The sequence below is a fragment of the Paroedura picta genome, chromosome 1 (genome assembly GCF_049243985.1).
Source record: "Paroedura picta isolate Pp20150507F chromosome 1, Ppicta_v3.0, whole genome shotgun sequence".
In the NCBI taxonomy this organism is placed as follows: Eukaryota; Metazoa; Chordata; class Lepidosauria; order Squamata; family Gekkonidae; genus Paroedura; species Paroedura picta.
In genome coordinates, this window is record NC_135369.1 from 69,872 (window position 1) to 94,724 (window position 24,853).

The 24,853-nt window shown below is 56.4% G+C and overlaps 2 protein-coding genes across 2 annotated transcripts in view; both read right to left on the bottom strand.

Moving 5' to 3' along the window:
* LOC143842433 (uncharacterized) overlaps nucleotides 1-9,226 on the bottom strand; it is a 33,558-nt gene extending 24,332 nt beyond the window's left edge. Inside the window, exon 1 of the mRNA XM_077347884.1 lies at nucleotides 9,184-9,226. Coding sequence (XP_077203999.1) covers nucleotides 9,184-9,226 — 43 coding nt within the window. The remainder of the gene's footprint in view (nucleotides 1-9,183) is intronic.
* Nucleotides 8,161-24,853, bottom strand: part of KIRREL1 (kirre like nephrin family adhesion molecule 1) — a 72,560-nt gene continuing 55,867 nt past the window's right edge. The window contains exons 5-15 of the mRNA XM_077317727.1: nucleotides 19,178-19,328; nucleotides 18,524-18,629; nucleotides 18,276-18,424; nucleotides 18,039-18,166; nucleotides 17,618-17,744; nucleotides 15,847-15,947; nucleotides 15,471-15,669; nucleotides 14,131-14,238; nucleotides 12,865-13,004; nucleotides 11,995-12,072; nucleotides 8,161-11,546 (exon numbers count right to left, since the gene is read on the bottom strand). Of these exons, the coding sequence (XP_077173842.1) occupies nucleotides 11,082-11,546; nucleotides 11,995-12,072; nucleotides 12,865-13,004; nucleotides 14,131-14,238; nucleotides 15,471-15,669; nucleotides 15,847-15,947; nucleotides 17,618-17,744; nucleotides 18,039-18,166; nucleotides 18,276-18,424; nucleotides 18,524-18,629; nucleotides 19,178-19,328 (1,752 nt within the window). The 3' untranslated portion in view covers nucleotides 8,161-11,081. The remainder of the gene's footprint in view (nucleotides 11,547-11,994; nucleotides 12,073-12,864; nucleotides 13,005-14,130; nucleotides 14,239-15,470; nucleotides 15,670-15,846; nucleotides 15,948-17,617; nucleotides 17,745-18,038; nucleotides 18,167-18,275; nucleotides 18,425-18,523; nucleotides 18,630-19,177; nucleotides 19,329-24,853) is intronic.

The following is a 24,853-nucleotide window of genomic DNA, read 5'->3' on the forward strand; positions in this document are numbered from 1 at the left end:
CCTAAGGAGGTGGGGAGCTCCCCCTCACTGGCCGTCTTCAAGCAGCGGCTGGACAGATCCTTCTCCTGGGTGCTGGAGGCTGATCCTGCATTGAGCAGGGGGTGGGACTAGATGGCCTTTATGGCCCCTTCCCACTGTAGGATCCTCTGTCAGGCAGTCACTTCCCATGCATCTTGTGTCTACCACAAAACTCACACCAAAACCCTTTGAGTCCAGGGGCAACTTTAAGAGCAACAGAGCTCCTTCAGGGTGTAGCTTTTGTGTGATTGTGTGCTCCGTTGGTCTTAAGGGGCCTGGGCTCAAAGGCTGCCCTGATGCTTGAGACCAGCCTGCCCACCCCCATGAACCACACACAGTGTTTTTGGTCTATAAGTTGCTGCTGGACTCACACAGTTTACACAGATCTGGCAAGTTCCTGCCCCAAAGATGCTGCTGGCCTTGAATCTTGCTGTTTGGAATTCTCTGCTGAATGAACCTCTACGCCAGAAGGGACATGCTGAGGAAGGGCTCCACCCAACAGCACCAGCAGCCCCATCTCTTCCCACAGGAGCCTTTGCCCCAGACTTCTTTGAATCCCAGAATCAAGGAGTTGGAAGGGATCTCCAGGGTCATATAGTCCAACCCCCTGCTCAAGGCAGGAAGGAAATTCCCATCTACCTGAATTCTTCGGGGGCCGTTTCTGTCCCCACCCAGAAACACAGAAGCAGGGCTGCTGTTGGGCAGAGCCGGTGGCTGAGGGCCTTCTATATCTGTCCTCTGCCGTTGGAGAACCAGGAAGTAAAGAGACTTCCTGCATCTTGTCTGCAAGGCCATTTGCTGACAACGGCTGGCAACAACACCTCCGTTTGTCTCATCCCTCACCAGGCAGGCCCAGGCTGGCCAGATCTCCTCAGATCTCAGAAGCAAAGCGAGGATCGTATTTGGACTGGAGACCACAAAGGAATATGGGGATCATGGTGCAGGGACAGTCAATGGCAGGCTACAGTGGAGGAGCGAGAGGGTTGGGAGTGTCCTGCACAGTGCAGGGGGTTGGACTAGAGGACCCCGGAGGTCCCTTCCAACTCTGTGATTCTAGGATTCTAAATTCCGTCTCAACCTCCGAAAAAAATTCCTGACAGCCAGAGCGGTTTCTCAGTGGAACAGGCTTCCTCGGGAGGTGGTGGGTTCTCCATCTTTGGAGATTTTTAAACAGAGGCTGGATCTCCATCTGACGGAGAGGCTGATTCTGTGAAGGCTCAAGGGGGTGGCAGGTGACAGTGGAGGAGCGAGAGGGTTGTGAGTGTCCTGCATAGTGCAGGGGGTTGGATTACTAGAGGACACAGGAAGTCCCTTCCCACTCTAGGATTCTATGATCATGTCACCCCCGAGCTGGACTTTTTGCCATGGGAGCATCTGGAGGTTTCCCGCTGTTACAACTGAGCCCCTGATGACTCAATCGGCTCCTTTGGAGAAGACGGCTGTTTGGAAAGGGGGACTCTCTGGCATTGTCCCCCCTCCCCTCCCCAAACCGTCCTCCTCAAGCGCCACCAACAGATCTCCAGCTGTTTCCCAGCCCAGAGTTGGGAGCCAGATTTACTGCCTCCCGCCCATACTGTTGGGATCTATGCAGCTTGCCGCTTTACGTAAGATGGTGAATATAGACTCCTAGTTCGAATCCAAGGCAAACCATTCAGCATCACAGTAATCCAGGTCTATGCTGCTGAAGAGGATGAAGTTGACCAGTTCTATGAAGCCCTACAACACCTTCTAGAAGCAACGCCAAGAAATGATGTGCTTATCATCATGCGGGATTGGAATGCTAAAGTAGGAAGCCAAAAGATGTTGTTATGTGCGAAGTCGTGTCCGACCCATCGCGACCCCACGGACAATGATCCTCCAGGCCTTCCTGTCCTCTACCATTCCCCAGACTCCATTTAAGTTTGCACCTACTGCTTCAGTGACTCCATCCAGCCACCTCATTCTCTGTCGTCCCCTTCTTTTTTTGCCCTCGATCGCTCCCAGCATTAGGCTCTTCTCCAGGGAGTCCTTCCTTCTCATGAGGTGGCCAAAGTATTTGAGTTTCATCTTCAGGATCTGGCCTTCTAAGGAGCAGGCAGGGCTGATCTCCTCTAGGACTGACCGGTTTGTCCGCCTTGCAGTCCAAGGGACTCGCAAGAGTCTTCTCCAGCACCAGAGTTCAAAAGCCTCAATTCTTTGACGCTCGGCCTTCCTTATGGTCCAACTTTCGCAGCCATACATTGCAACTGGGAATACCATAGCCTTGACTAAACACACTTTTGTTGGCAGGGTGATGTCTCTGCTTTTTAGGATGCTGTCTAGATTTGCCATAGCTTTCCTCCCCAGGAGCAAGCGTCTTTTAATTTCTTTGCTGCAGTCCCCATCTGCAGTGATATTGGAGCCCAGGAAAATAAAATCTGTCACTATCTCCATTTCTTCCTCATCTATTTGCCAGGAATTGAGAGGGCCGGATGCCATGATCTTCGTTTTCTTGATGTTGAGTTTCAAGCCAACTTTGGCACTCTCCTCCTTCATCCGCATCAACAGGCTCTTTAGTTCCTCTTCACTTTCTGCCATTAGAGTGGTATCATCTGCATATCTGAGGTTATTGATATTTCTCCCTGCAATCGTGATCCCAATTTGTGACTCCTCTAATCCCGCCTTTCTCATGATGTGCTCCGCATACAAGTTAAATAGGCAAGGCGACAGTATACAGCCTTGCCGAACTCCTTTCTCAATTTTGAACCAATCAGTGATTCCATGTTCAGTTCTCACTGTTGCTTCTTGACCTGCATATAAGTTTCTCAAGAGACAAATAAGATGCTTTGGTATTCCCATCTCTTTAAGAACTTGCCACAATTTGTTGTGCTCCACACAGTCAAAGGCTTTAGCATAGTCAATGAAGCAGAAGTAGATGTTCTTCTGGAATTCCCTAGTGTTCTCCATGATCCAGCGTATGTCGGCAATTTGATCTCTAGTTCCTCTGCCTCTTCGAAATCCTGCCTGTACTTCTGGAAGTTCTCGGTCCACATATTGCTGGAGCCTAGCTTGTAGGATTTTGAGCATAACTTTGCTAGCCTGAGAAATGAGTGCAAAGTGCGATAGTTTGAACATTCTTTGGCATTGCCCTTCTTTGGGATTGGAATGTAAACTGACCTTTTCCAATCCTGTGGCCATTGTTGAGTTTTCCAAGCCAAAAGATACCTGGGATAACAGGCAAGTTTGGCCTTGGAGTACAAAATGAAGCAGGGCACAGTCTGGTAGAATTTTGTCAAGAGAATACAATGGTCATAGCAAACACTCTTTTCCAGCAACCCAAGAGACGACTCTACACATGGATATCACCAGACGGTCCACACAGAAATCAGATTGACTATGTGCTCTCCAGCCAAAGATGGAGAAGTTCTATACAGTCAGTAAAAACAAGACCAGGAGCTGATTGTGGTTCAGATCATGAGCTTCTTGTTGCAAAATTTAGGCTTAAATTGAAGAAAGTAGGGAAAAGCACTAGGCCACTCAGGTATGAACTAAATCATATCCCCGACGAATATACAGTAGAGGTGACAAATAGATTTAAGGAATTAGATCTGATAGACAGAGGGCCTGAAGAACTATGGACGGAGGTTCGCAACATTGTACAAGAGGTAGCAACTAAAAACATCCCAAAGAAAAAGAAATGCAAGAAATCAAAATGGCTGTCTGAGGAAGCTTTACAAATAGCTAAGGAGAGAAGGGTAGTGAAAGGCAGGGGAGAAAGAGAAAGATACACCCAATTGAATGCAGAATTCCAGAGAAAAGCTAGAAGAGATAAGAATGCCTTCTTAAATGAACAGTGCAAACAAATAGAAGAAAACAATAGAATGGGGAGGACCAGAGATCTTTTCAAGAAAATTGGAGATATGAAGAGAACGTTTCATGCAAAGATGGGTATGATAAAGGACCAAAATGGTAGGGACCTCACAGAAGCAGAAGAGATTTTAAAAAGATGGCAAAATTATACAGAGCAAGCTATACAAGAGCGAGCTTAACATTCCTGATAACCAGGAGGGGGTAGTTACTGACCTGGAGCCAGATATCCTGGAATGTGAAGTCAAATGGGCCTTAGGAAGTCTGAGCAACAATAAAGCTAGTGGTGGTGACAGCATTCCAGTTGAACTATTCAAAATCTTAGAAGACAAAAGCGCTACATTCAATATGCCAGAAAATTTGGACAACTCAACAATGGCCACAGGATTGGAAAAGGTCAGTTTACATTTCAATCCCAAAGAAGGGCATTGCCAAAGAACATTTAAACTACCGCACCATTGCACTCATTTCTCATGCTAGCAACGTTATCTTCAAAATCCTACAAGCTAGGCTTCAGCAATATGAGGACTGAGAACTTCCAGAAGTACAGGCAGGATTTCGAAGAGGCAGAGGAGCTAGAGATCAAATTGCCAACATACGCTGGATCATGGAGGAAGCTAGGGAGTTCCAGAAAAACATTTACTTCTGCTTCATTGACTTTGATTGACTAAAGCCTTTGATTGTGTGTCTGTCGCCTTGCCTATTTAACTTGCACAGATTTTAAAAAATGCATAATGGGGCCAGGTACAAGAAGCCCTGCTGGGTCAGGCCAGGGAGGGTCCCTCCAGCCCAGCCTCCCGTCTCACCCAGGGGCCAGCCAGTTCTGTGAACTGACCTGAGGATACTGAGGATTATACTTGGGACTTTTTGTGTGCCAAGCAGATGGTCCCTGATCCACTGAGGTCAGTGTTGCCTGCTCAGACTGGCAGCTGCTCTCCAGGGTCTCAGGCTGGGGTCTCTCACTTGGCTCCTTGGTCCTCCCCCTGGGGCTGGCCTTGGTAGGAGGGGGAAATGGTGTGTTTTTGAGGCAAAGGCAGAAACCCACTGAGCGAGGCCTTGCTGCAGAGGCTGCTGGGAAATACAATTTAGTTTCTCCGCTCCAAGCAGTGTGTATATTTCTCAGCTGGATTTATTAGGGAGGAAATCAAATTACACTTTATCGCCTCCACCAGCGCAAGAACGGAGAGATTAAACGGCAGAGCCGATCCGCAATGGGTCTTGGAGGCAGCAGGAGCCTTCGATTAGCTGCCGGGGGCTGCAGCCGGCGGTTCCCTTGGCGGGCGCCTCGTTTCCCCCCTCTCCCTAACCTTACGGTCTCCTTCCCTTCCCTTTCCACAGACATCCTGTGAGGTAGCTGGGGCTGAGAGAGCTCTGAGAGAACTGCTAGATGCCTGCGGAGAGGTGAGGAGTCAAACCCCACTCAGCAAATTAGAAGCCGCTGCTCTTAACCAGGACACCTCCCTGGAGGGAGAGAGCCAGTGTGCGATGGCAGGACCCTCGGGGGCATGTCCAGGGCAGTGCAGAGCGAGGGAGAGAGGGATGGAAGGATTTCGTTGCCGCTAGAAAGAGGAGGGGATTTCCCTGGATGCAGGAGGGGGATCCTCCAGGCTTACGCTCCCTCCCCTTCTCCCCGGGTTGGCAGCCTCCAGATGGGGCCTGTAGACCCCCATAAAAGACCCCCAGCTACAGAGCTTGGTTCTCCTAGTCAGGGGTGGCCAAACCGTGGCTCTCCAGAGGTCCATGGGCCTGAACGCTGCCTGGCTGGAGCACGGGGCCTTCTTCGGCCTGAGCAGAGAAAGGCCACCAAGTGCCAGGGCTAAGACTAGCCACACTGGGGGCAGGGGGGAGCGTCCGGGAGTCACAGCTCCCTTCTTCAGAGGGGTCCAGATGGGGGGCTGAGTGAGGCCGTCTGCAGCAGCAGAAGGGAGCCAGGGGCCAGGAGCAACCCAAGGACCAAGCACATTTGGGGCCCGGGGGGAACGTTCCGGAGCCATGGCTCACTTCAAAGTCAGCCCCTCCCCTGTCACGAGGTGATTTCATCTTTAAGGTGCTCCTGGACTCTGGGGAGGCAGAAGGGATGGAAAGAGACGACCTCCCCCCCCCCCCCATTTCTCAGGGCTGCAGGTTTGGCTGGGTCTGCAGGGGAATCCCAAGGAGCAGATCGGGGAAGGGAGCTGAGCAGGCGAGCAGATCCTGAGCAGCTGGAAGGAGGTTTTTCTGTTTCATCCAGGAATAAATTAGAATACATCTCCAGTCCCCAGAATCTGTTAAGCAAGCGGTGCAGAAAACACGTCTCTATCCAGCAGAGGCTGGCCAACCTCGGATGAGGGGCTCAAGGGATCCCGAGAATTGGGAACAGGATGCCAGCGCCCTCCTGGCTGCTCCCCACAGTTGCTGGGGGAAGATGGCCCTAGAGTGGGAAGGGGCCATGCAGGCCATCTAGTCCACCCCCTGCTCAGTGCAGGGTCAGCCTCAAGCATCCAGGAGAAGGATCTGTCCAGCTGCTGCTTGAAGACGGCCAGTGAGGGGGAGCTCCCCACCTCCTCAGGCAGCCCCTTCCACTGCTGAACTAGACTCCTAGAATCCTAGAGTGGGAAGGGGCCATGGAGGGCATCTAGTCCCACCCCCTGCTCAGTGCAGGATCAGCCTCCAGCATCCAGGAGAAGGATCTGTCCAGCCGCTGCTTGAGGACGGCCAGTGAGGGGGAGCTCCCCTCCTCCTCAGGCAGCCCCTTCCACTGCTGAACTAGACTCCTAGAATCCTAGAGTGGGAAGGGGCCATGGAGGGCATCTAGTCCCACCCCCTGCTCTGTGCAGGATCAGCCTCAAGCATCCAGGAGAAGGATCTGTCCAGCTGCTGCTTGAAGACGGCCAGTGAGGGGGAGCTCCCCACCTCCTCAGGCAGCCCCTTCCACTGCTGAACTAGACTCCTAGAATCCTAGAGTGGGAAGGGGCCATGGAGGGCATCTAGTCCCACCCCCTGCTCAGTGCAGGATCAGCCTCCAGCATCCAGGAGAAGGATCTGTCCAGCCGCTCCTTGAAGACGGCCAGTGAGGGGGAGCTCTCCACCTCCTCAGGCAGCCCCTTCCACTGCTGAACTGGACTCCTAGACTCCTAGAGTGGGAAGGGGCCATGCAGGCCATCCAGTCCCACCCCCTGCTCAGTGCAGGATCAGCCTCAAGCATCCAGGAGAAGGATCTGTCCAGCCGCTGCTTGAAGACGGTCAGTGAGGGGGAGCTCCCCACCTCCTTAGGCAGCCCCTTCCACTGCTGACCTAGACTCCTAGAATCCTAGAGTGGGAAGGGGCCATGCAGGCCATCTAGTCCCACCCCCTGCTCAGTGCAGGATCAGCGTCCAGCATCCAGGAGAAGGATCTGTCCAGCCGCTGCTTGAAGACGGTCAGTGAGGGGGAGCTCCCCACCTCCTTAGGCAGCCCCTTCCACTGCTGAACTAGACTCCTAGAATCCTAGAGTGGGAAGGGGCCATGCAGGCCATCTAGTCCCACCCTCTGCTCAGTGCAGGATCAGCCTCGAGCATCCAGGAGAAGGATCTGTCCAGCCGCTGCTTGAAGACGGTCAGTGAGGGGGAGCTCCCCACCTCCTTAGGCAGCCCCTTCCACTGCTGAACTAGACTCCTAGAATCCTAGAGTGGGAAGGGGCCATGCAGGCCATCTAGTCCCACCCTCTGCTCAGTGCAGGATCAGCCTCAAGCATCCAGGAGAAGGATCTGTCCAGCCGCTGCTTGAAGACTGCCAGTGAGGGGGAGCTCACCACCTCCTTAGGCAGCCCATTCCACGGCTGAACTAGACTCGTAGAATCCTAGAGTGGGAAGGGGCCATGCAGGCCATCTAGTCCCACCCCCTGCTCAGTGCAGGATCAGCCTCCAGCATCCAGGAGAAGGATCTTCTAGAAGACCCCCAGTGAGGGGGAGCTCCCCACCTCCTGAGGCAGCCCATTCGACTGCTGAACTACTCTGCTTGTGAAATTCCTCCCCTCCCCCCCCCGATATCTAGCCTGTCCTGTTCTACCCATAGTTTGAACCCATTCCTGTGGGTCTGTCTTCTGCTGCCCACAGGAACCGCTCCCGGCCCTCCTCCAAGTGACCCCCTTTCCCGCCCTCCAAGAGAGCCCTCCTGGCCCCTCTCCGCCTCCTCTTCTCCAGCCTGAACCTTGCCAAGTCCTGCCCCCTGGACACCCTTCTGCAGCAGCCTCATCGATCTACAAGGAAATAATACGTACACTTTTTTTAACATTTAGGCTTTATATATATAAAAATTAAATATATATAATATATCGTGTTTAAGACTAAAAATATAGTACATAATATTTTGTAAAGAATGAGAAAAAACCAAAAAGGAAGGTACAGTGAGGGAAAATTCACAGATTTATGTCTCAAGAGTATTATTATTATTATTGTGGTTCTTTTTTTTTTTAGAACGCCCAAGTCCTCCAGGGTGGGGCTGGGCGGAGGGAAGGAGCTGTGCCCTTCCGGGGGGGGGGGGTCCCCACAGCCAAAGGCATGGGCCGGAGGCTCCAGCCCCAGAGAGACCCCAAGGGCCTTGATATATTTATTGCTCAAGCCCTGGGGGTTACAGATACCAGACGCGGAGGGCCACCTGCCAGGGGCATGCGTGTGTCCCCTGCTGACCAGGCCTCTCCTCTCCTCTCCTCTCCTCCCACGGGCATCCTGGCGACCTCCGGACGGAGGTGGCTGCTGGATCCCCTGCGCCTGATCCGAGAATCTCCCTTTTCGCCAGGCACTCCGGGTCAGGGTAGGCCCAGCCGCCTTCATTGCAGGAGGGGTGTGTTTGTGTGTCCCCCGTGCTGTTTTACCATTCTGGGCTGCCCGGTCTGCTTCGGCCCCACCTTTCCTATTGACAGGCCTCAGAAGAGCTTTGTGCGGCTCCGGAACTCTCCCCTTCAGGAGGAACTGGGGGGGGGGGTCCTCGGAACCACTGGGGGGGGCCACTCGGAGGCCAGTTTAGGCATTTCTGAACTTGCAACACAAATTTGAGGAAGAGCTCCAAACAGCTCCCTCTTTGCAAAGAATCCCACCCTCTTCCTTCACGGAGGCCCCACTCCCCCCCCCCGAGATCTGCCAGAGCCAAGGTGAGGGGAGCGGGAGGAGGTGCAGGGTGTGGCCCGGCCCCCAGGGAATTGCATCCGGGGAGGGAGGGCACAAGAGCTCCGTCCGCTGCCAGAGGGGGGTCTCTTTGCCTTCCTGCAACATCTGAAGGGGACCCGACGGGGGCTGGGAGCCCTCCGGAACCACAGTCCGAAGGGAAATGTGGCAGCAGCACATGAGCTGCGCAGAAACATGCCCCAAATGAGCACGTGTCTACCTCTGAGGCCCAGGCTCAGGCCACCGGGGGAATAGGCCCCCATGTCGCCTTCTGCCAGGGGTGGGGTGGGGTGGGGGTGGGGGGCTGAGCTCATGCAAGAGCAGGAACCCCCTGACCCCGAAAGGGGCTTGTGCTTCCCAGGAGCCCCTGCCCTGGCTGAGAATCACCCCCAGATTGCATGGAGGGCACGTGCCCTTCTCCAGGTAGGCCCCCTCCCCACCCCAGCAGAAGCAGAGGCAGGTCCCCCCGTCCTGGCGGTCAGTTTGGCCCTCGTGCCAGAAACAGAGCAGGCCGAGAGGACTCTGCTGGGAGCCCGATCGGCTCCCTCCCCCCCCCAGCAGGGACCCTCCCACCTACGCGGGCAGCGAGTTCAAGGGACGTGCTTCCTGGTCACCCCAAGCTGTTTTAAGGCACAAGAAGTGGATGGAGAGGGAGGCTGCAGACTGGCCCTCAGCACGGAGCAGGGTGGAAAATGCCATATGCACCTCTCTCAAGAGGGAACGAAGTTTATGCCAACCCCTTGCACCCACACTGCAATGGATTGGTGGTCACAGGGAAGGGGCTCGGACTGGGGGTGGGGAGAGATCCTTTGGACGGCAAGCAAACGGGAGGGGGGATCCGAATCTCTCCCTTCCCCCACTGTGCCCCCGGGATGCCTGGCAGGCAGGCAGGGGCAGAAGGGGCCAGGGGCTGCCACGGGCCCTCAGGAATGTCCCTGGGGAGGGAAGGAGCACCCACTACTGCAGCACAACAATATTCAAGGTGTCGAATCCCGAAACCAGCACCATCGCCCCCCTCCCCCCCGTCTACAATGTCTCTGCTGGGGTGTAAGGGAGCATCTGGGCCTGGGGGGAAGGCTGCAGCCGGAAGTGAGTCCAGCCCCACCCACCCCGACCCACCGCCCAGGAGCAGGGGCAAGATGGAAGGTCTCCTTTCAGCCCCGGTTTCTGCAGAATTCATCACCCTGAGCGGTCAGCTGATATCTTACTGGGTGGAAATCTCAAATTCCCGGCTCTTAGGGCCACAGGATTTCAGGAGCTGGGCGGCCCCCCCTCTCTCAGGACCTTTTCCCTGGACTTCTCCCTCCCCCCCCTTCCAGACCTTCCCAAAAGTCAAGAGAAAGGCCCTCCCTCTTGCCTTTCAAAGTGCAGTGCCTGGGAAGAGAGAGAGAGAGGAGGAGGCCCCCAAGAGCCTGCCACCCACTCCTGGCTTGTCAGGGATCTGGTTCTCTGAATGGGGGTGGGGTGGGGTGGGAGGGAGGGAGGGAGGGGGTCCATGCAGCCCTGGCTGAGGTTCCTCTGTACCGGATTGGTCAGGGCCTTGAGTGTGGTAGTACCTTGTCTGCACGTACCTGTCCCTTGTGGGGCGAGGTGGCATTCCCAGGAGGAGGCCCTGCTCAAGCCCCCCCCCCATAGACTATGCTTGCCCCCCCCTACCCCTGGCCCCCGGAACAGCGCAGAGCAGCCAGGAGGGAGCAAGGGGCAGGTGGCTTGGTGCGGACCCCCTTCGTCGCCCCCGTGGGTAGTTTGGTCTGCATCAGGCTCCCGTCAGCCCCTCACCAACTCATTTGGGACCGGAGTTCCCTGGGAAGAGGAGGCAAGTTCTCGGCTGGAGGTGGGGGGACCCCACGGCTGGCCCCCCCTCTACCTTCGCAGCTTGGCCCCCAGCAGCTCCTGCCCGCGGGGAGAGCGGGGGCAACTCCCTGGCTGTTCTCTTTGGTGCCACCCGAACGGCGGAGGGAGGGGAGCGTGAAGGTGTCCCCCGGAGGACGCCCACGAGGGTCCCGCGCCCGCCCTCCGTCTGGCCTGCAGATGGGCAAGGGGGGGTTGGGGGGAGCCCCTGAATATCAGGGGACCATCATGAGGTACCGGCCCGCCCGCCCGCCCCCGGCTCGCCAGTCAGACGTGCGTCTGCATCCGCTGCTGGAAGCGCTGCCCGTAGTCCGAGGCGGTGTAGGAGAAGCGGGTGGCGGGGGTGTATTTGCCCAGGGGGTCGTAGGTGTCGTAGGCCGCTCTGTCCAGGGCGGGGGGCGGGGGCTGGGTGTAGCCCAAGCGGTAGGTGGCGTAGCCCGCGTTGGGGGGGAAGGCCGTGTGCCCCCCGTAAGTCTCATACGACAACTGGCTGGCGGTCTCGGCGGTGGTGGGTCCTGCCGTGGGGCCCGGAACGGGGTCACCGCTATAGTCGGAGGCCGGGCCCCGGCCGTAGGTGCTGAGCTGGGCGTAGCCGCTGGAGTGGGAGAGGCGGGAGGAGGGGCGCCCCTCGAAGCGGGCCGGGCCGGGGTTGCGGTAGTCGGCGTAGAGCACGTTGCGGGAAGACGGGCGGTCCTCGTGGGCACGGACGTTGTAGTAGCCGTTGGTTGGGTCCTGACAGGTAACAGATCGGGGAAGCACCCGTCACGACCGCCCTTGGCTGACTGCGAAGCCCCGGACGGCCCCCCACAAGCCCTCCCCTCCCCTCTCCTGCAGGACCTTCGGGGATCTGGATGCAGTTGGAACCAGGGTGGGCGCAAAGGAGAGGCCAGGCCGTGAATCAGGAGAGAAGGTTCCTTTAGCTGGTCCAGGGAGTATTGCCTTGAATTTAGATGCCACTTTCCCCCTTTACTGGGACCTGCAGAAGCTTTATCACGTAGTTTCTGCCTCTGCCCCTTCGTTCCCCATGAAAACCACCCTGTGATGCAGTTCAAGCTGAGAGACTCTGCCGGTTCCCGCTCTTGTGCCCCCAGGCCCGACACTCCAGTGGCCACGACTGCACACGTGCAAAGGGAACTCACACCCCACGTGTGCTGCCAGCACCCCTTGCCCCTCCGCTCACCTTCAGCTCATACTCCTCCCGGGTGTCGATGGTGTCACAGCGCAAGTCCTGCTTCAGGTCCACGTCATCCTTAAATGACTGGCAGCCAGAAAAGAGCAGTGAAGGCAGGGTCACAATTCTCCGCATCTCAAGAGCTTCTGAATTCTCCTCTATTCCAGCCCTCCCTCTTGAACCCACCAAAGAGCTCCAGCTTCCCCCATAAGGGCAGGCACCAGAAGAAGCTGTCTGGGGAGGAGCCGTGACTCAGCAGTGCAGCACAGGCCCCAGGTACAGTCTCTAGCAGCTTCCATTCAAATAAAGAAACAGGGACTTTGAGGGGCATCTAGTAGAACCCTTTGCACAACACAGGAAATTCAAAATGACCCCCAGCCTCCTCCAGGGAGTCAAGGTGATGCAAAAGACCTTTTGATCCAAGGCTCTGGAGAGCTGCCAACGCCAAAGTACTGAACATGACAGACAGTTGTACACCTCCTCCTGGGCCCATAACCCTCTTCCAAGAATGTTCTGCTTCCAGTTCCTTCCGAGCCTTACGCTCTTTCCCCACAACCTGATACGGAACCAGTGCATAAGTCTTCATGCTTCTAGATCTGACTGCATCACCCTCCTGCTGGAGCCACAGCCCTGCATGGCTCCATTAGCCCCTAACACAGGATACACAGGAACAGCACCACACACAGTACTCCTGATGCCCTGGCAGCCGGCCGGAGTGGTGCAGCTGTATTTGGCCAGGTGTCAAGGGGGTCCTGGCCTTCTCACCTTCCCTCCCTGTGCTCTGGAAGCAGGTGGCCATACCCCACCCAGACCCTTCCCCCCAAGCTCTTTTCAGCATGCATCCAGGTGGGCAACAGAGGGGACACATCTGCGTCTCACCGAGTAGATGGCTTTCATGACACGTGTGGCCGTGGAGACGCTGGCCGTGTCCTCCTCGCGGTCTGCATGCAGCGTGAGGGGCTCCCGGTTCACTGTCTCCACCTTGATATCGAGTTTACGTAAGGTCACATCTTTACGGCCTGCAAGAGAGAGGGCCCACACAGGGCTAGATGTTCAGGGAGACAAGACCAGAGACTGCGAGGGGAGCTCCCTGAAGGCCCCACATGAGCTCAGTTCCACACACAGGCCAGGACAGAGCTCTGGGGAAAGAGGAGGGGAGACCCAGCAGCAGAGGATTTGGCACCTGGAATAAATCTAGGGGAACTTCTGGGGTGCAGAAAGCTTACTCGTACTGCTGGGGCTTTGGGGGACGAATTGGGGCTGACTCCTCTGCAGGTAAGTCCTGGGGCACAGCTGAAACCCAGCAAAGTCAGGGGGGAGAACAGCAGAGCCCTGGGGACAGGACCCCCCCCCTTCAAACCACCAATCCACGGCTCAGTATAGGGAAATCGAAACCATGTTTCTTTCACCCTCTGGAGCATCTCCCCCTCTGGTACAAGGCATAGGTCTACGGAGAGGGCCATTCCCCTGGGGTGGGGCAGGCTGAGAGGCAGAGACTGGCTGTGCACCCCCCAGCCCCACCCCCACCCGGGGAGACCAGGAGATCTGCCATGCTTGCTCTGGTCTACTTATAACCCGCCACGAGCCAGCCAGTCTGGGAGTGGTGGGTAATAAATCACCAAATAATAAATTTGTACACTGCTCTGCAGTATAAATAAAGCAGGAAGGGGTGTGGGGGTGGGTGCTGTCTGGGATGGGGGGGGCAACGACTGGCCCCTTGGCCCCGGACTGCCCACCCCCAACATGTGCCACCTTCGGCCCACGGCCACCATTACCACACTGCCTGCCTACATGCCAGGTAGGCCCTGAGGCCCCGGCATCAACCGGGATGTGGGCAGGGGAGGGGTCTTGGTGACACAGCGGGACTGCCCCTTTGGCCAGGCCGAGGCTAGCGCCCGCTGTGTTTAACATACAACAGCCTTGCATTCTAGTAGATAAATAAGTCTCTTGAATGCTGACTTCCGTCTCATCCACCCGTGTCCAGAGAAGCAGCAGGAAAGAGATGCTTCTGGCCCCAACTGCTTGCCGTGGCCCTTGTTCCACGCGCTTCCTTGCCGTTCTTGCAAGAGGCCACCGGGCCACTGTTTGGCCACACTCTGAGTGGCTAGGTGCCTGCCCTTCCCCACCCCCTTGGCTGCCACTCACTCCCTTTGCGACGTCGGTACAGGAAGCAGGCCAGCGCGAGGAAGCAGAAGACGACCAGGATCCCGGCTCCGATGGTGGCTCCAGCGATGATCCCCACAGGAACAACCTCTGCAGGGCAGCCGGCGGGGGGGGGGGGGGGGAGAAGAGAGCAGAGTCCGTCTCTGAGGGTCTGAGCCTCTCTGGTCTTCCAGCTAGCCACCATGCTGGAATGGCAGCTCTGTAGGACCCCAAGTTCAATCCCTGGGAGCACCTCTCATTAAAGGCATCTCAAGAAGAACGCTGCTGAGAAGATTCCAGCTGGCTCACTTCTCTGAATCCCAAAGCCATGAGGCCACCACCTCTCTGCCCTGTGGCTGGCCCAGCAGAGGAACTGGCTGGCCCCTGGGGGAGACGGGAGGCTGGACTGGAGGGACCCTCCCTGGCCTGACCCAGCAGGGCTCTTCCGAGGGTCTTCTCAGGGGAAGGCCTCGGCCTCTCTGCCCTGTGGCTGGCCCTGCAGAGGAACTGGCTGGCCCCTGGGTGAGACGGGAGGCTGGACTGGAGGGACCCTCCCTGGCCTGACCCAGCAGGGCTCTTCCGAGGGTCTTCTCAGGGGAAGGCCTCGGCCTCTCTGCCCTGTGGCTGGCCCTGCAGAGGAACTGGCTGGCCCCTGGGTGAGACGGGAGGCTGGACTGGAGGGACCCTCCCTGGCCTGACCCAGCAGGGCTCTTCCGAGGGTCTTCTCAGGGGAAGGCCTCGGCCTCTCTGCCCTGTGGCTGGCCCTGCAGAGGAACTGGCTGGCCCCTGGGTGAGACGGGAGGCTGGACTGGAGGGACCCTCCCTGGCCTGACCCAGCAGGGCTCTTCTGAGGGTCTTCTCAGGGGAAGGCCTCGGCCTCTCTGCCCTGTGGCTGGCCCTGCAGAGGAACTGGCTGGCCCCTGGGTGAGACGGGAGGCTGGACTGGAGGGACCCTCCCTGGCCTGACCCAGCAGGGCTCTTCCGAGGGTCTTCTCAGGGGAAGGCCTCGGCCTCTCTGCCCTGTGGCTGGCCCTGCAGAGGAACTGGCTGGCCCTTGGGTGAGACGGGAGGCTGGACTGGAGGGACCCTCCCTGGTCTGACCCAGCAGGGCTTCTTGTACCTGGCCCCATTATGCATTTTTTAAAATCTGCCCTGGGGCCAACATTGGAATAAGATGTACCCCAAGAGGACTGATGAGCATTGCTGAAACAACCTCTAATAATAGTTTGAAGGGCGGAAGGAACACCCTCATTCCTTCTTGCTCTTTTGGAGAGCTTCTCGGGGGAGGGGGGAACCTGTCTGCCCACCCTTGGGGACCGGACCCTGCTCTACCTGGGCCTCACCTTTCTCCTCCAGCTGGATGATGACCGTCCGGGGCCCGAAGCTGTTCCAGGCGGTGCAGTTGTAGCGCGTCTGGAAGTCCACCTCCATGACATTGTTGATGGTCAAGGTGGAGAGCACCCCTTGGCCGATGGTGCTGCGTTCCACAGTGTAGCGTTCCAGGGTCCCCGTTTCCAAGACGTTCTCCTTCCAGCCCCAGGCCTTGGAGGGCAGGGTGGGGGGAAAGGGGGTGAGGAGGCAGGCATTGATTGTGCGAAGACGGAAGTCCTCCGAAGCAGAAAACCAGGAGACCCCCCCTGCAACTTTGGAACAACCATCCCCCGCCCCCACCGTTCCCCGGCCCCCCACCCCAGCTCCACGGAGGTCACCAGGGCTCACTATGCGGTCAGGGAGGGGGGTGCTGCCGATGAAGCATTCCACTTTTCCGCGGTCTCCACGCACGGCGTACTGGACGGTGTCACTCGAGATGATGGGGGGACCTGAGGAGGGCATTTGTGGGATTTGTGGAAAGCATGGGATGAGCTTTCGGGAGGCAGGGGTTTCAGACAGAGAAGAAGCACACACTCCCCAATTCCCCTGGCCCACCCGCAGGGCCAGAACACCAGAAGTCCTCCCACTCTTGCCCCCTCCGCCAACACCAAGAAGACAGACCATCTCTGCCCCAAACATAATGTAAAAGAAGCCCTGTTGGATCAGGTTGTGGCCCCTCCAACACTCTGTGCCACACAGGGGCCCCCACCCAGGGCCCATCAGGAGGCCCACCACGAACACAGCCTCCGTGCCCCAGACAGTGCCCCACCCACACCTTGTGGCTAGCAGCCATGCATGGACCCCTGCGCCATCTATTTCTCTAGTCCCCTCCTAAGGCTGCCTGTGCTTAGAGCCACCCCCAGTACCGATAGCAGGGAGTTCCTTGTTTTCATAGAATCATAGAATCCTAGAGTTGGGCCTCCTGGGTCATCTAGTCCAACCCCCTCCACTGTGCAGGACACCCACAACCCTCTCACTCACCCACTGTCACCTGCCACCCCCTTGAGCCTTCCCAGAATCAGCCTCTCTGTCAGATGGCTCTCCAGCCTCTGTTTAAACATTTCCAAAGATGGAGAACCCACCATCTCCCGAGGAAGCCTGTACCACTGAGAAACCGCTCTAACTGAATTAATTTCATCTCATTGGTTCTGCTCCATCCTCTGTGTGGCACCCTTTTAAATACTTGAAGATGGTTATCAGATCCCCTCTCAGTCATCTCCTCTCCAGGCTAAACAGACCAAGCTCCCCCAGCCTTTCCTCATACGTCTTGGTCTCCAAACCCCTCACGATCTTTGTTGCCCTCCTCTGGACACGCTCCAGTTTGTCTACATCCCTCTTCAACTGGGATGCCCAAAACTGAACACAGGACTCCAAGTGAGGCTGAACCAGAGCAGAGTAAAGCGGCACCATCACCTCCCGTGATCTGGACACGATACTCCGTTTGATGCAGCCCAAAATCCCATTTGCCTTTTGAGCCACTGAGTCACACTGCTGACTCATGTTCAATGTATGGTCTACTAGGACTCCTAGATCCTTTTCACACATGCTACTGCCAAGACAAGTCTCCCCCATCTTATATTGGTGTATTTGGGTTTTCCTACCTAAATGCAGAACTTTACATTTGTCCCTATTGAACTTCATTTTATTCAGTTTAGCCCATTTCTCGAGCCTATCAAGATCATCCTGTATTCTGTTGCTGTCTTCAGTTGTGTTTGCTCCCCCTCCCAGTTTAGTATCATCTGCAAATGTAATAAGTCTCCCCTCTAATCCCTCATCCAAATCATTTATAAATATATGTTGAACAACAGAGGCCCCAGGACAGATCCTTGGGCTACTCCACTTGTCACTCTTTTCCAAGAAGATGCTGAACCATTAACAAGTACCCTCTGGGCACGATTTGTCAACCGGTTATTGATCCACCTGACAGAATTAGGATCCAGACCGCATTTTACCAACTTGTGAACAAGAATATCCTGTGGAACCTTGTCAAAGATTCATTCACCTTTCACCTGCTCTATTCTTCTATCTCATTAACCGGGGGGGGGGGGCAGGCCCAATTAGACCTCACAGTGTGAGCAAGTAAGAGAACTCCTCCTTTCTCTGTCTTTTCTGCCCTTACCGTTGACCAAGAGGGAGACTTCGCGCTCGCCCACTCCAATCCGTGGCACGATGGCCTTGCAGACGTACTGCCCGGCCTCCGCTTGCGTGACGGACTTGAGGAAGAGCTGGTTGCTGTTGCTGAGCACCTGGGAGCAGAGCAGGAGGGGGTCACGGGAGGGGGGGGGGAAGCTGGGTGCTGGAGAGTCGCAGCCTCCCGCTTGACCCCACACCCCTTCCGACTCCCCCTCTCCCTCCAGCCCTCCCCATTCCTTCTCCCGTCCTGCTGCGGCTGTGTTCCCGGGCCCTTGGGCTCCCCCTCTTTTTCGTGGCCCCCTCAGATGGGCCAGGCCTCTCCGGCTGGGACTGACCGCGCCCTTTGGAGGAGCGCCACCTGCGCCAGCGGGGAGGGGGTCAAAGATCCCGGCTGGGCATAGCCTCACCATGTTGGACTCCTTCTTGGTCCAGGTGAGGGTGAGGGGAGGGTTCCCGGCCCACACGCAGGTCAGGGTCACGTCTGAGCCGATGTCGGTGGTTGTCGGCTTTGGATCCACCACAATGCGGGGAGCAACTGGGAGAGGAAAGAGCAAGTGAGGGAAGGAAGAGAGGGCCTGGCCCACCAAAGACTCCCTGGGGGCCACTCCCTGCCCCTCCGGACAAGGGCCCCCACCGGCACTCACAGTGGACGTCCACCAGGGTGCTGACGTTGGTGCTCCCCACGTCATTGTGCACTTCGCAGGAGACGGGCTCCGTGAAGAAGGTGTAATCCACCTGTGCCTCGTACTTGCTCTCCTTGGCGTCCTCCAGGATCACGCCTCCTTTGGCCCACCTGAGAGAGAGGGGGAGGGACGAGAGAGTCCTCAGCCGCTGGGGTGGCAGCAGCCACCGCCAGCCGGCCCCCTCTCTCTGCCTCCCCACCACCTCTCACCTGTAGCCTTTGATCTCGGGGTTGGCTGTCGCCAGGCAGGTAAAGGTCACCCTCTCCCCTTCCTGCACCGTCTGCGGCTGGATGGACAGCGTCACCGTCGGAGGGTCTGGCACAAGGAAGGAATGAGGGACACTTATTTGGTGCTCCCCCCCTCTTTAAGACTGGCTGATCCTGAAAATCTTGGTGGTCTTCCTGGACCTGAATCCCTAAATGTCTCTGATGGAGAGAGATTTGACTCTCAAACCCTCATCCCACGAAAACCTCCATAGCCTTGAAGGTGCTGCCAGACTCGAATCCGGCTCTTCTGCTGCAGAGCCACAGGGGTCCCTGTGGCAATTCCCTGTGGCAACTCACAAGGTCTCCCTGGGCCAGTTCCTTCCCCTCAACTCAACCTGCCTCACCAGGTCGCTTCTTCCAAGCCAGAACGGCATTGTAAGCCCCTTTGGCTCTCCACCGAGGAGGAAAGTGCTGTATAAATCCCAAAATGTGACCCTGGTGGGGCAGGTGGAGAAGAGTCAGTGGGGCAGCACTGGCTTCAGAGCTGGGCTCCATGGGGTGGTGGGGGTCTCCGCCTTAAACAAGAGCCCCCTCCTATGGCACTGGGTCCCGATCCGCGTGGCGAAGGGCCGAAGAACCACCTGGCTCTCCACTCACGGTGGACGTTGAGCTTGACGGACGTCTCTTTGCCCCCTGGGATGGCTTCGTTGGCGCAGCGGCAGACAAAGACCCTCCCGATGTCCTGGTCGGTTGGGTTGACCAGCAGCTGGCTCATGGTGGTCTCCCTCTTTCCGTCCGACAGCACCTCCTGGGGTGGGGGTGAGACATAGAGTGAGTGGCCGCTCTTTGACACAGGAGGTCCTGCTCAGGTGTGATCTGGGGCCGCACGAGTTCTCGCATTTCCCAGGGCCCCTGTGAGGCCAACAGCAGTTCTGCTTTGCTCGGGGGGGGGGGAGCTGGAGGGGCCATTGGGCCTGACCCCCCCCCAGCCCAGAGGAAAAAGAACTGGAACTAGCCATGGCTCAGTTAAGGGAACCCCAAATCTCGTGGTTTTGGCTCAGAGAAGTTCAGAGACAGTTCTGGGAGAGCTCTCCTGGCTGGCCAGACTCTTCTCCAGGGGAGGGGGAGCGGGAGGGGGTGGTGGACAGGTTCAGGCGAACGCAGAGTGGGAGCGGTCCGAGGAATTGTGCCCCAGTGCTCCCCCCATGCCTGCTAAACGCCCAATGAGGTCCTCGGCACGAACGTCCTCCCGCCATCAAGGGCCCCCGGATTCAGGAGCGGGGAACGGCTCGCTCTGAAGCCAGCGGCGGATGGGCAGGGGCAGCTGTCAGCGGGAAGGTGACGGCCGGGCAGGAAATCAAATTAATAATGTAAAAAGCAGCGGAGAAGTTCCGAGCCCGCGAGGGGGAAGGCAGAGAAGACGCCGGTGTCAAGCGCACAGGAAACTCACAACAAAACTTATTCAAAAGAAAAATAGTTTTATTGATTAGCACTACACGCAATGGACTGAAAAGTCAAATCTGACTAGAAGCCAGATTTGCCTCAGCTTATCAATACATTTCTCCCGCCCAAAACTTGACAGTTCCCAAGGGGGGGAGGTGAGTGAGAAAAGACATATGTGAAACCAAAACAGGATTCCAAACTCCCATCCTTGAAAGAGGTAACAAACAGCCCTTTCTGCCCATAACAAGATAAGGTTAACATAACATCACTATTCTATTTTATTGCTTACAAACTACAAGGCCGGGACTAGCAGGCGCCGGGCCCCATCTAGTAATATAACTGACATGGAGGAACTCAGGCTAATTTATGACAGAGATTCTACAATCCTGACATCCCTCCGCATTAAAACAAACTTCACTCCTCCACCTAGCCGGCATCAACCGGGCGAGGACAATCAGGAAATGCTCGATGGAAAGCCCGGAGAAGGCGGGGTGCCTTCACATTCCCAGCCTCAACCCACTCTTTATCCCCAGAGGGGAAATCCTTCCAATCGACCAAATATTGAAGGCGACCCTTATGCAAGCGAGAGTCTAAGATTTGGTTGACTTCATAGTGGGTGTCCTTATCGATGTAAATTGGAACAGGCATAGATGGAGGAGGGTGCCACTCGTCCGGGGCTGGAGCTCTTCGCAGCAGGCTGGAATGAAAAACCGGATGCACATTCCTGTAAGTTTTTGGTAGAGCTAGCTCCACAGTCACAGCATTTATCAATTTCACCACTTTAAATGGTCCCACAAACTTTGGACCAAGTTTCCTGGATTTCTGCTGGCACCTTAAGTTCTTGGTAGACAGGTAGGCTAAATCACCCACTTTCCAATCAGGGGCAGGTACCCTCTTCTTGTCAGCTTGAGCCTTATAGGCATCTTTGGCTTCCTTGAGGCTAACAACGATTTCTGGCCAGCCCGTACTGATGGAGGCTGCCCATTTGTTTATGTCAGGGACCTCTGCGGAGCTAAGTCCCCAAGTGGGGGCTGACACTAAATCAGTTCCATACACCACCTTGAAGGGCGATACCCCAGTTGAGGAGTGGACCCCATTGTTATAGGCGAATTCAGCAAGTGGCAATAAAGAAACCCAATCATCCTGCTGGTGGTTGATAAAACAGCGCAAATACTGCTCCAGGATTTGGTTTACTCTCTCGGTCTGGCCATTTGACTCCGGGTGATAGCCCGAGGTGAGGGCTTGCTCCACACCCAATAATTTAAGAAGCTCCCTCCAAAACTTGGAAACGAACTGGGGGCCCCGATCCGTCAGGACACGTGTCGGGATCCCGTGCAGACGTACCACGTGTTTAATAAAAAGAGAGGCCAGCTTTGGTGCTGAGGGCACGCCCGTACAGGGGATGAAATGAGCCTGTTTGGAAAAAGCATCCACCACAACCCATATGACAGTGTTCCCTTGGCTGGGGGGAAGGTCTGTAATAAAGTCCATAGTTACATCAGTCCATGGACGTGAGGGGGTGGGCTGCGGCTGCAAAAGTCCCTTCCTCTTGCCCCCCATTGGCTTTGAAGCAATACAAATGGGGCACCCCTGCACATATTTCTCCACATCTTTGCGCAGGGATGGCCACCAGTACTGTCTCCTGACCAGGTGCAGAGTTTTCACAAAACCAAAATGTCCAGCGGTTTTAGCATCGTGGCAAAGTTTCAAAACCTTCCCCCGGGCCGCGGCAGGCACAAAGAGTCTTTCGCCTTTGAAAAAGAGCCCCCCCTTCTCAGACAAATCAGGGCGGAGGGAACAAAACTCTGGGTCAGTTGACAAGTCCTTTTGGACCCAGCCCCCTGGGATGGGCGTAACAGTCTTTGTGTGGCTGCGCGTCACAGCGGCCATCCCCAGTTGGGCGGGAGTAAAGACGGTATCTACCAATGGGTCTCGTTTGCTGTTGTACTGAGGCAGGCGCGATAGTGCATCAGCCAAAAAATTCAGTTTGCCAGGAAGATGCTTTAGGGAGAAGTTGAAACGAGCGAAAAACTCCGCCCATCTCATTTGTTTGGCTGAAAGCGAGCGGGGCTGTTTGAGTGCCTGAAGGTTTTTATGATCTGTCCAGACTACAAACGGGATTGTGGACCCCTCCAGCCAATGCCGCCACGTGGAAAGGGCCAATTTCACTGCAGCCGCCTCTTTTTCCCAAATTGCCCAATTTCTTTCTGCCGCTGAAAATTTCTTTGATAAATAGGCCAGGGGGTGCAATTTCCCGTCTCCCCCCTCTTGGAGGATCACGGCCCCCATTGCGACGTCCGAGGAATCTACTTGTACTGTAAATTGCTTAGAGGGGTCGGCATGGGCCAACACCGGTTCAGACGTGAATAACAGCTTTAGTTTGTCAAACGCCTCCTGACAGGAGGGAGTCCAAGAGAGAGGCGCCCCAGGTCGGCTTGCCGTCTTCCCCCCTTTGGTTTTTAACAAGTCAGTGAGGGGCAGCGCAACCTTGGCAAAGTTGGGGATGAAGGTCCTGTAAAAATTAGCGAACCCTAAGAAACTTTGTAATTGCCTCCTGGTGCGGGGAGGCTCCCATGCCAGCAAATCACGCACTTTGCCAGGGTCCATTTCGATCCCAGCCTGGGAGACCCGGAAACCCAAGAACTCCACTGCCTCGCGGTGGAACTCACATTTTGATAATTTAGCGAACAACTGGTGCTTCCGCAAGCGGCGGAGCACTTCGCGGACCAGCTTAGTATGACTCTCAACATTCTCTGAATACACAAGAATATCATCAATGTAAACCAACACCCCTTGGTACAATAAATCATGCATAATTTCATTTATCATATTCATGAACACGCCCGGAGCGCCGGCGAGGCCGAACGGCATTACGGTGTATTCAAACTGCCCCAGGGGCGTATTAAAAGCTGTTAAATATTCATGCCCTTTCTTGATCCGAACTCGATAGTAGGCTTCCCTTAAGTCCAGTTTCGAAAAAACGCGCGCCTTCCCCAAGTGGCCCAGCAAGTCTTTTATCAGGGGAAGCGGGTAGGCGTTGCAGGTGGAGACCGCGTTCAACCCGCGGTAGTCGGTGCACAACCTCAGCGAACCGTCCTTCTTTTTTACGAAAAGGACCGGGGCTGCCAAGGAAGATGTGGCTGGTCTGATAAAACCCCTCGCTAGGTTCTTATCCAAAAATTCTCTGAGCTCTGCCATCTCTCGCGGGCTCATGGAATACAGTTTGGCTTTGGGGAGAGGCTCTCCCTTCTTTAATTCGATGGCACAGTCAGTTTTGCGGTGGGGGGGAAGCTGGTTGCACTCCACCTCCGCGAACACATCACCAAAGTCCCGGTATTCAGGAGGGAGCGCGTCCACCCCCACCCCCAAAGCAGCCACCACCCCGGATCTCGGAGGACCCTGCTGCCGCGTGTGCTGCTCGCAAGCGGCGGAGGTAAATTCCACAGTCCCTTCCTTCCACTTCACAAGGGGATCATGTTCCCTCAGCCAATCCAACCCCAACACGCATGGGAAGGCAGAGTGAGGGGCCACCAAAGGTTGGATTTGCTCCCAATGTTTTTTTATATCCAAGTCCATGGGGCGAGTCTTTGCCGTGGCTTCCCCACCGGGAGCGCATTTCCCATCTAACTGGGTGATTGGCAAGGGTTCTTTCAGTGCCACTTTCCCCACCCCCAAAGTCTCGGCCAGTGCCGGGCTCACTAGGGATTGGGTGCACCCCGAGTCCACAATACATCGGATTCCCACCGTTTTCCCCGACTTGGGGTTAGAAAGGTTGGCCGGTAGGAGTAGCAAGGGGGAATCACTCACCACGCGTTTGCCCCTGTTGGCGGCCTGCTGGCGGGGCGCCTTTACAGCAGACCGTCCTCGTTTCCCGACTGCTCCTCAGCTTGATCCTCGTCCTCCAGCCCGCTTCCCTCCTCCGAGTCGTCCACCGCTGGCACGGCAGCCACTGGAACCAGGAGAGATTTGGTGCTTTTCTTGGTGGTGGTTTTCTTGGCAGGCGTGGCTTTCGATGGGGCGCTGCTCGCAGCTTTCGGGGTTGATGCCGCTTTCGTTGGGCAGTGTGCGAGGAAATGCCCGGCTTGGCCACATCCCAAGCACAGCCCTTTCTCCATGCGCCGAGTGCGCTCCGTCGGTTCCAATTTGGTTCGGGGCTTGGTCTTCACCGGGGTGGAAGTCTTCGCCATGGTTTTCCCGGCCAGGGCTTGCACCATTGAGGCCCGTTCCAAGCGGTTTTCCATTTCTCCAGCCAGCTGGACCCACCCTTCGACAGTGAGTGGGTCTTCCAGGAGGAGGCACTTGTCAGCCAGAGTGGGATTGAGGCCCCCTACAAACGCCAGCACACGTTGGGGCTCCGTCCAGTCTGGTACAGAGGAAGCCAGCTCCTTAAATTCCCTGGCGTACTCAACCACAGACAACTTTCCCTGCCGGTGAGCCCGGAGTTTCTTCTCCGCAGTCTCCCGTTCAAACGGTTCCACGTACATCTGGCGCAGGGCCCTCATGAAATGGTTGTAGTCGCGGGTGGCTTGGGGATGGTAACGGTACAAATCCACGAACCATTTGGCAGCTTTGCCTTCCAGGGCTTGCCCCACGAAACGCACCCGTTCGGCGTCGTCCTGGAAAGTGAACCCCATGTCCATCATGTAGGCTTGGAGGTGCACCAGGAACGTGGGGAAATCGGAGGGGTCCCCAGAAAACTTTGCCTTGAACTTATAGGTGTTCCGCATTTCCACTCCACGGAGGTGGGCAGGTAGGCGCCCTGGGCCCCAGTCCGCCGGTGCTGGGGCCGGGGCCGGGGGTCTTGCACCCCGGCCAATGCCTCTCCCTCTCCCAGCCGCCACTCTCGCTCGTTCCGCTGCCTGCGCCGCTGCTGCTGCTCGCGCGGCCGCT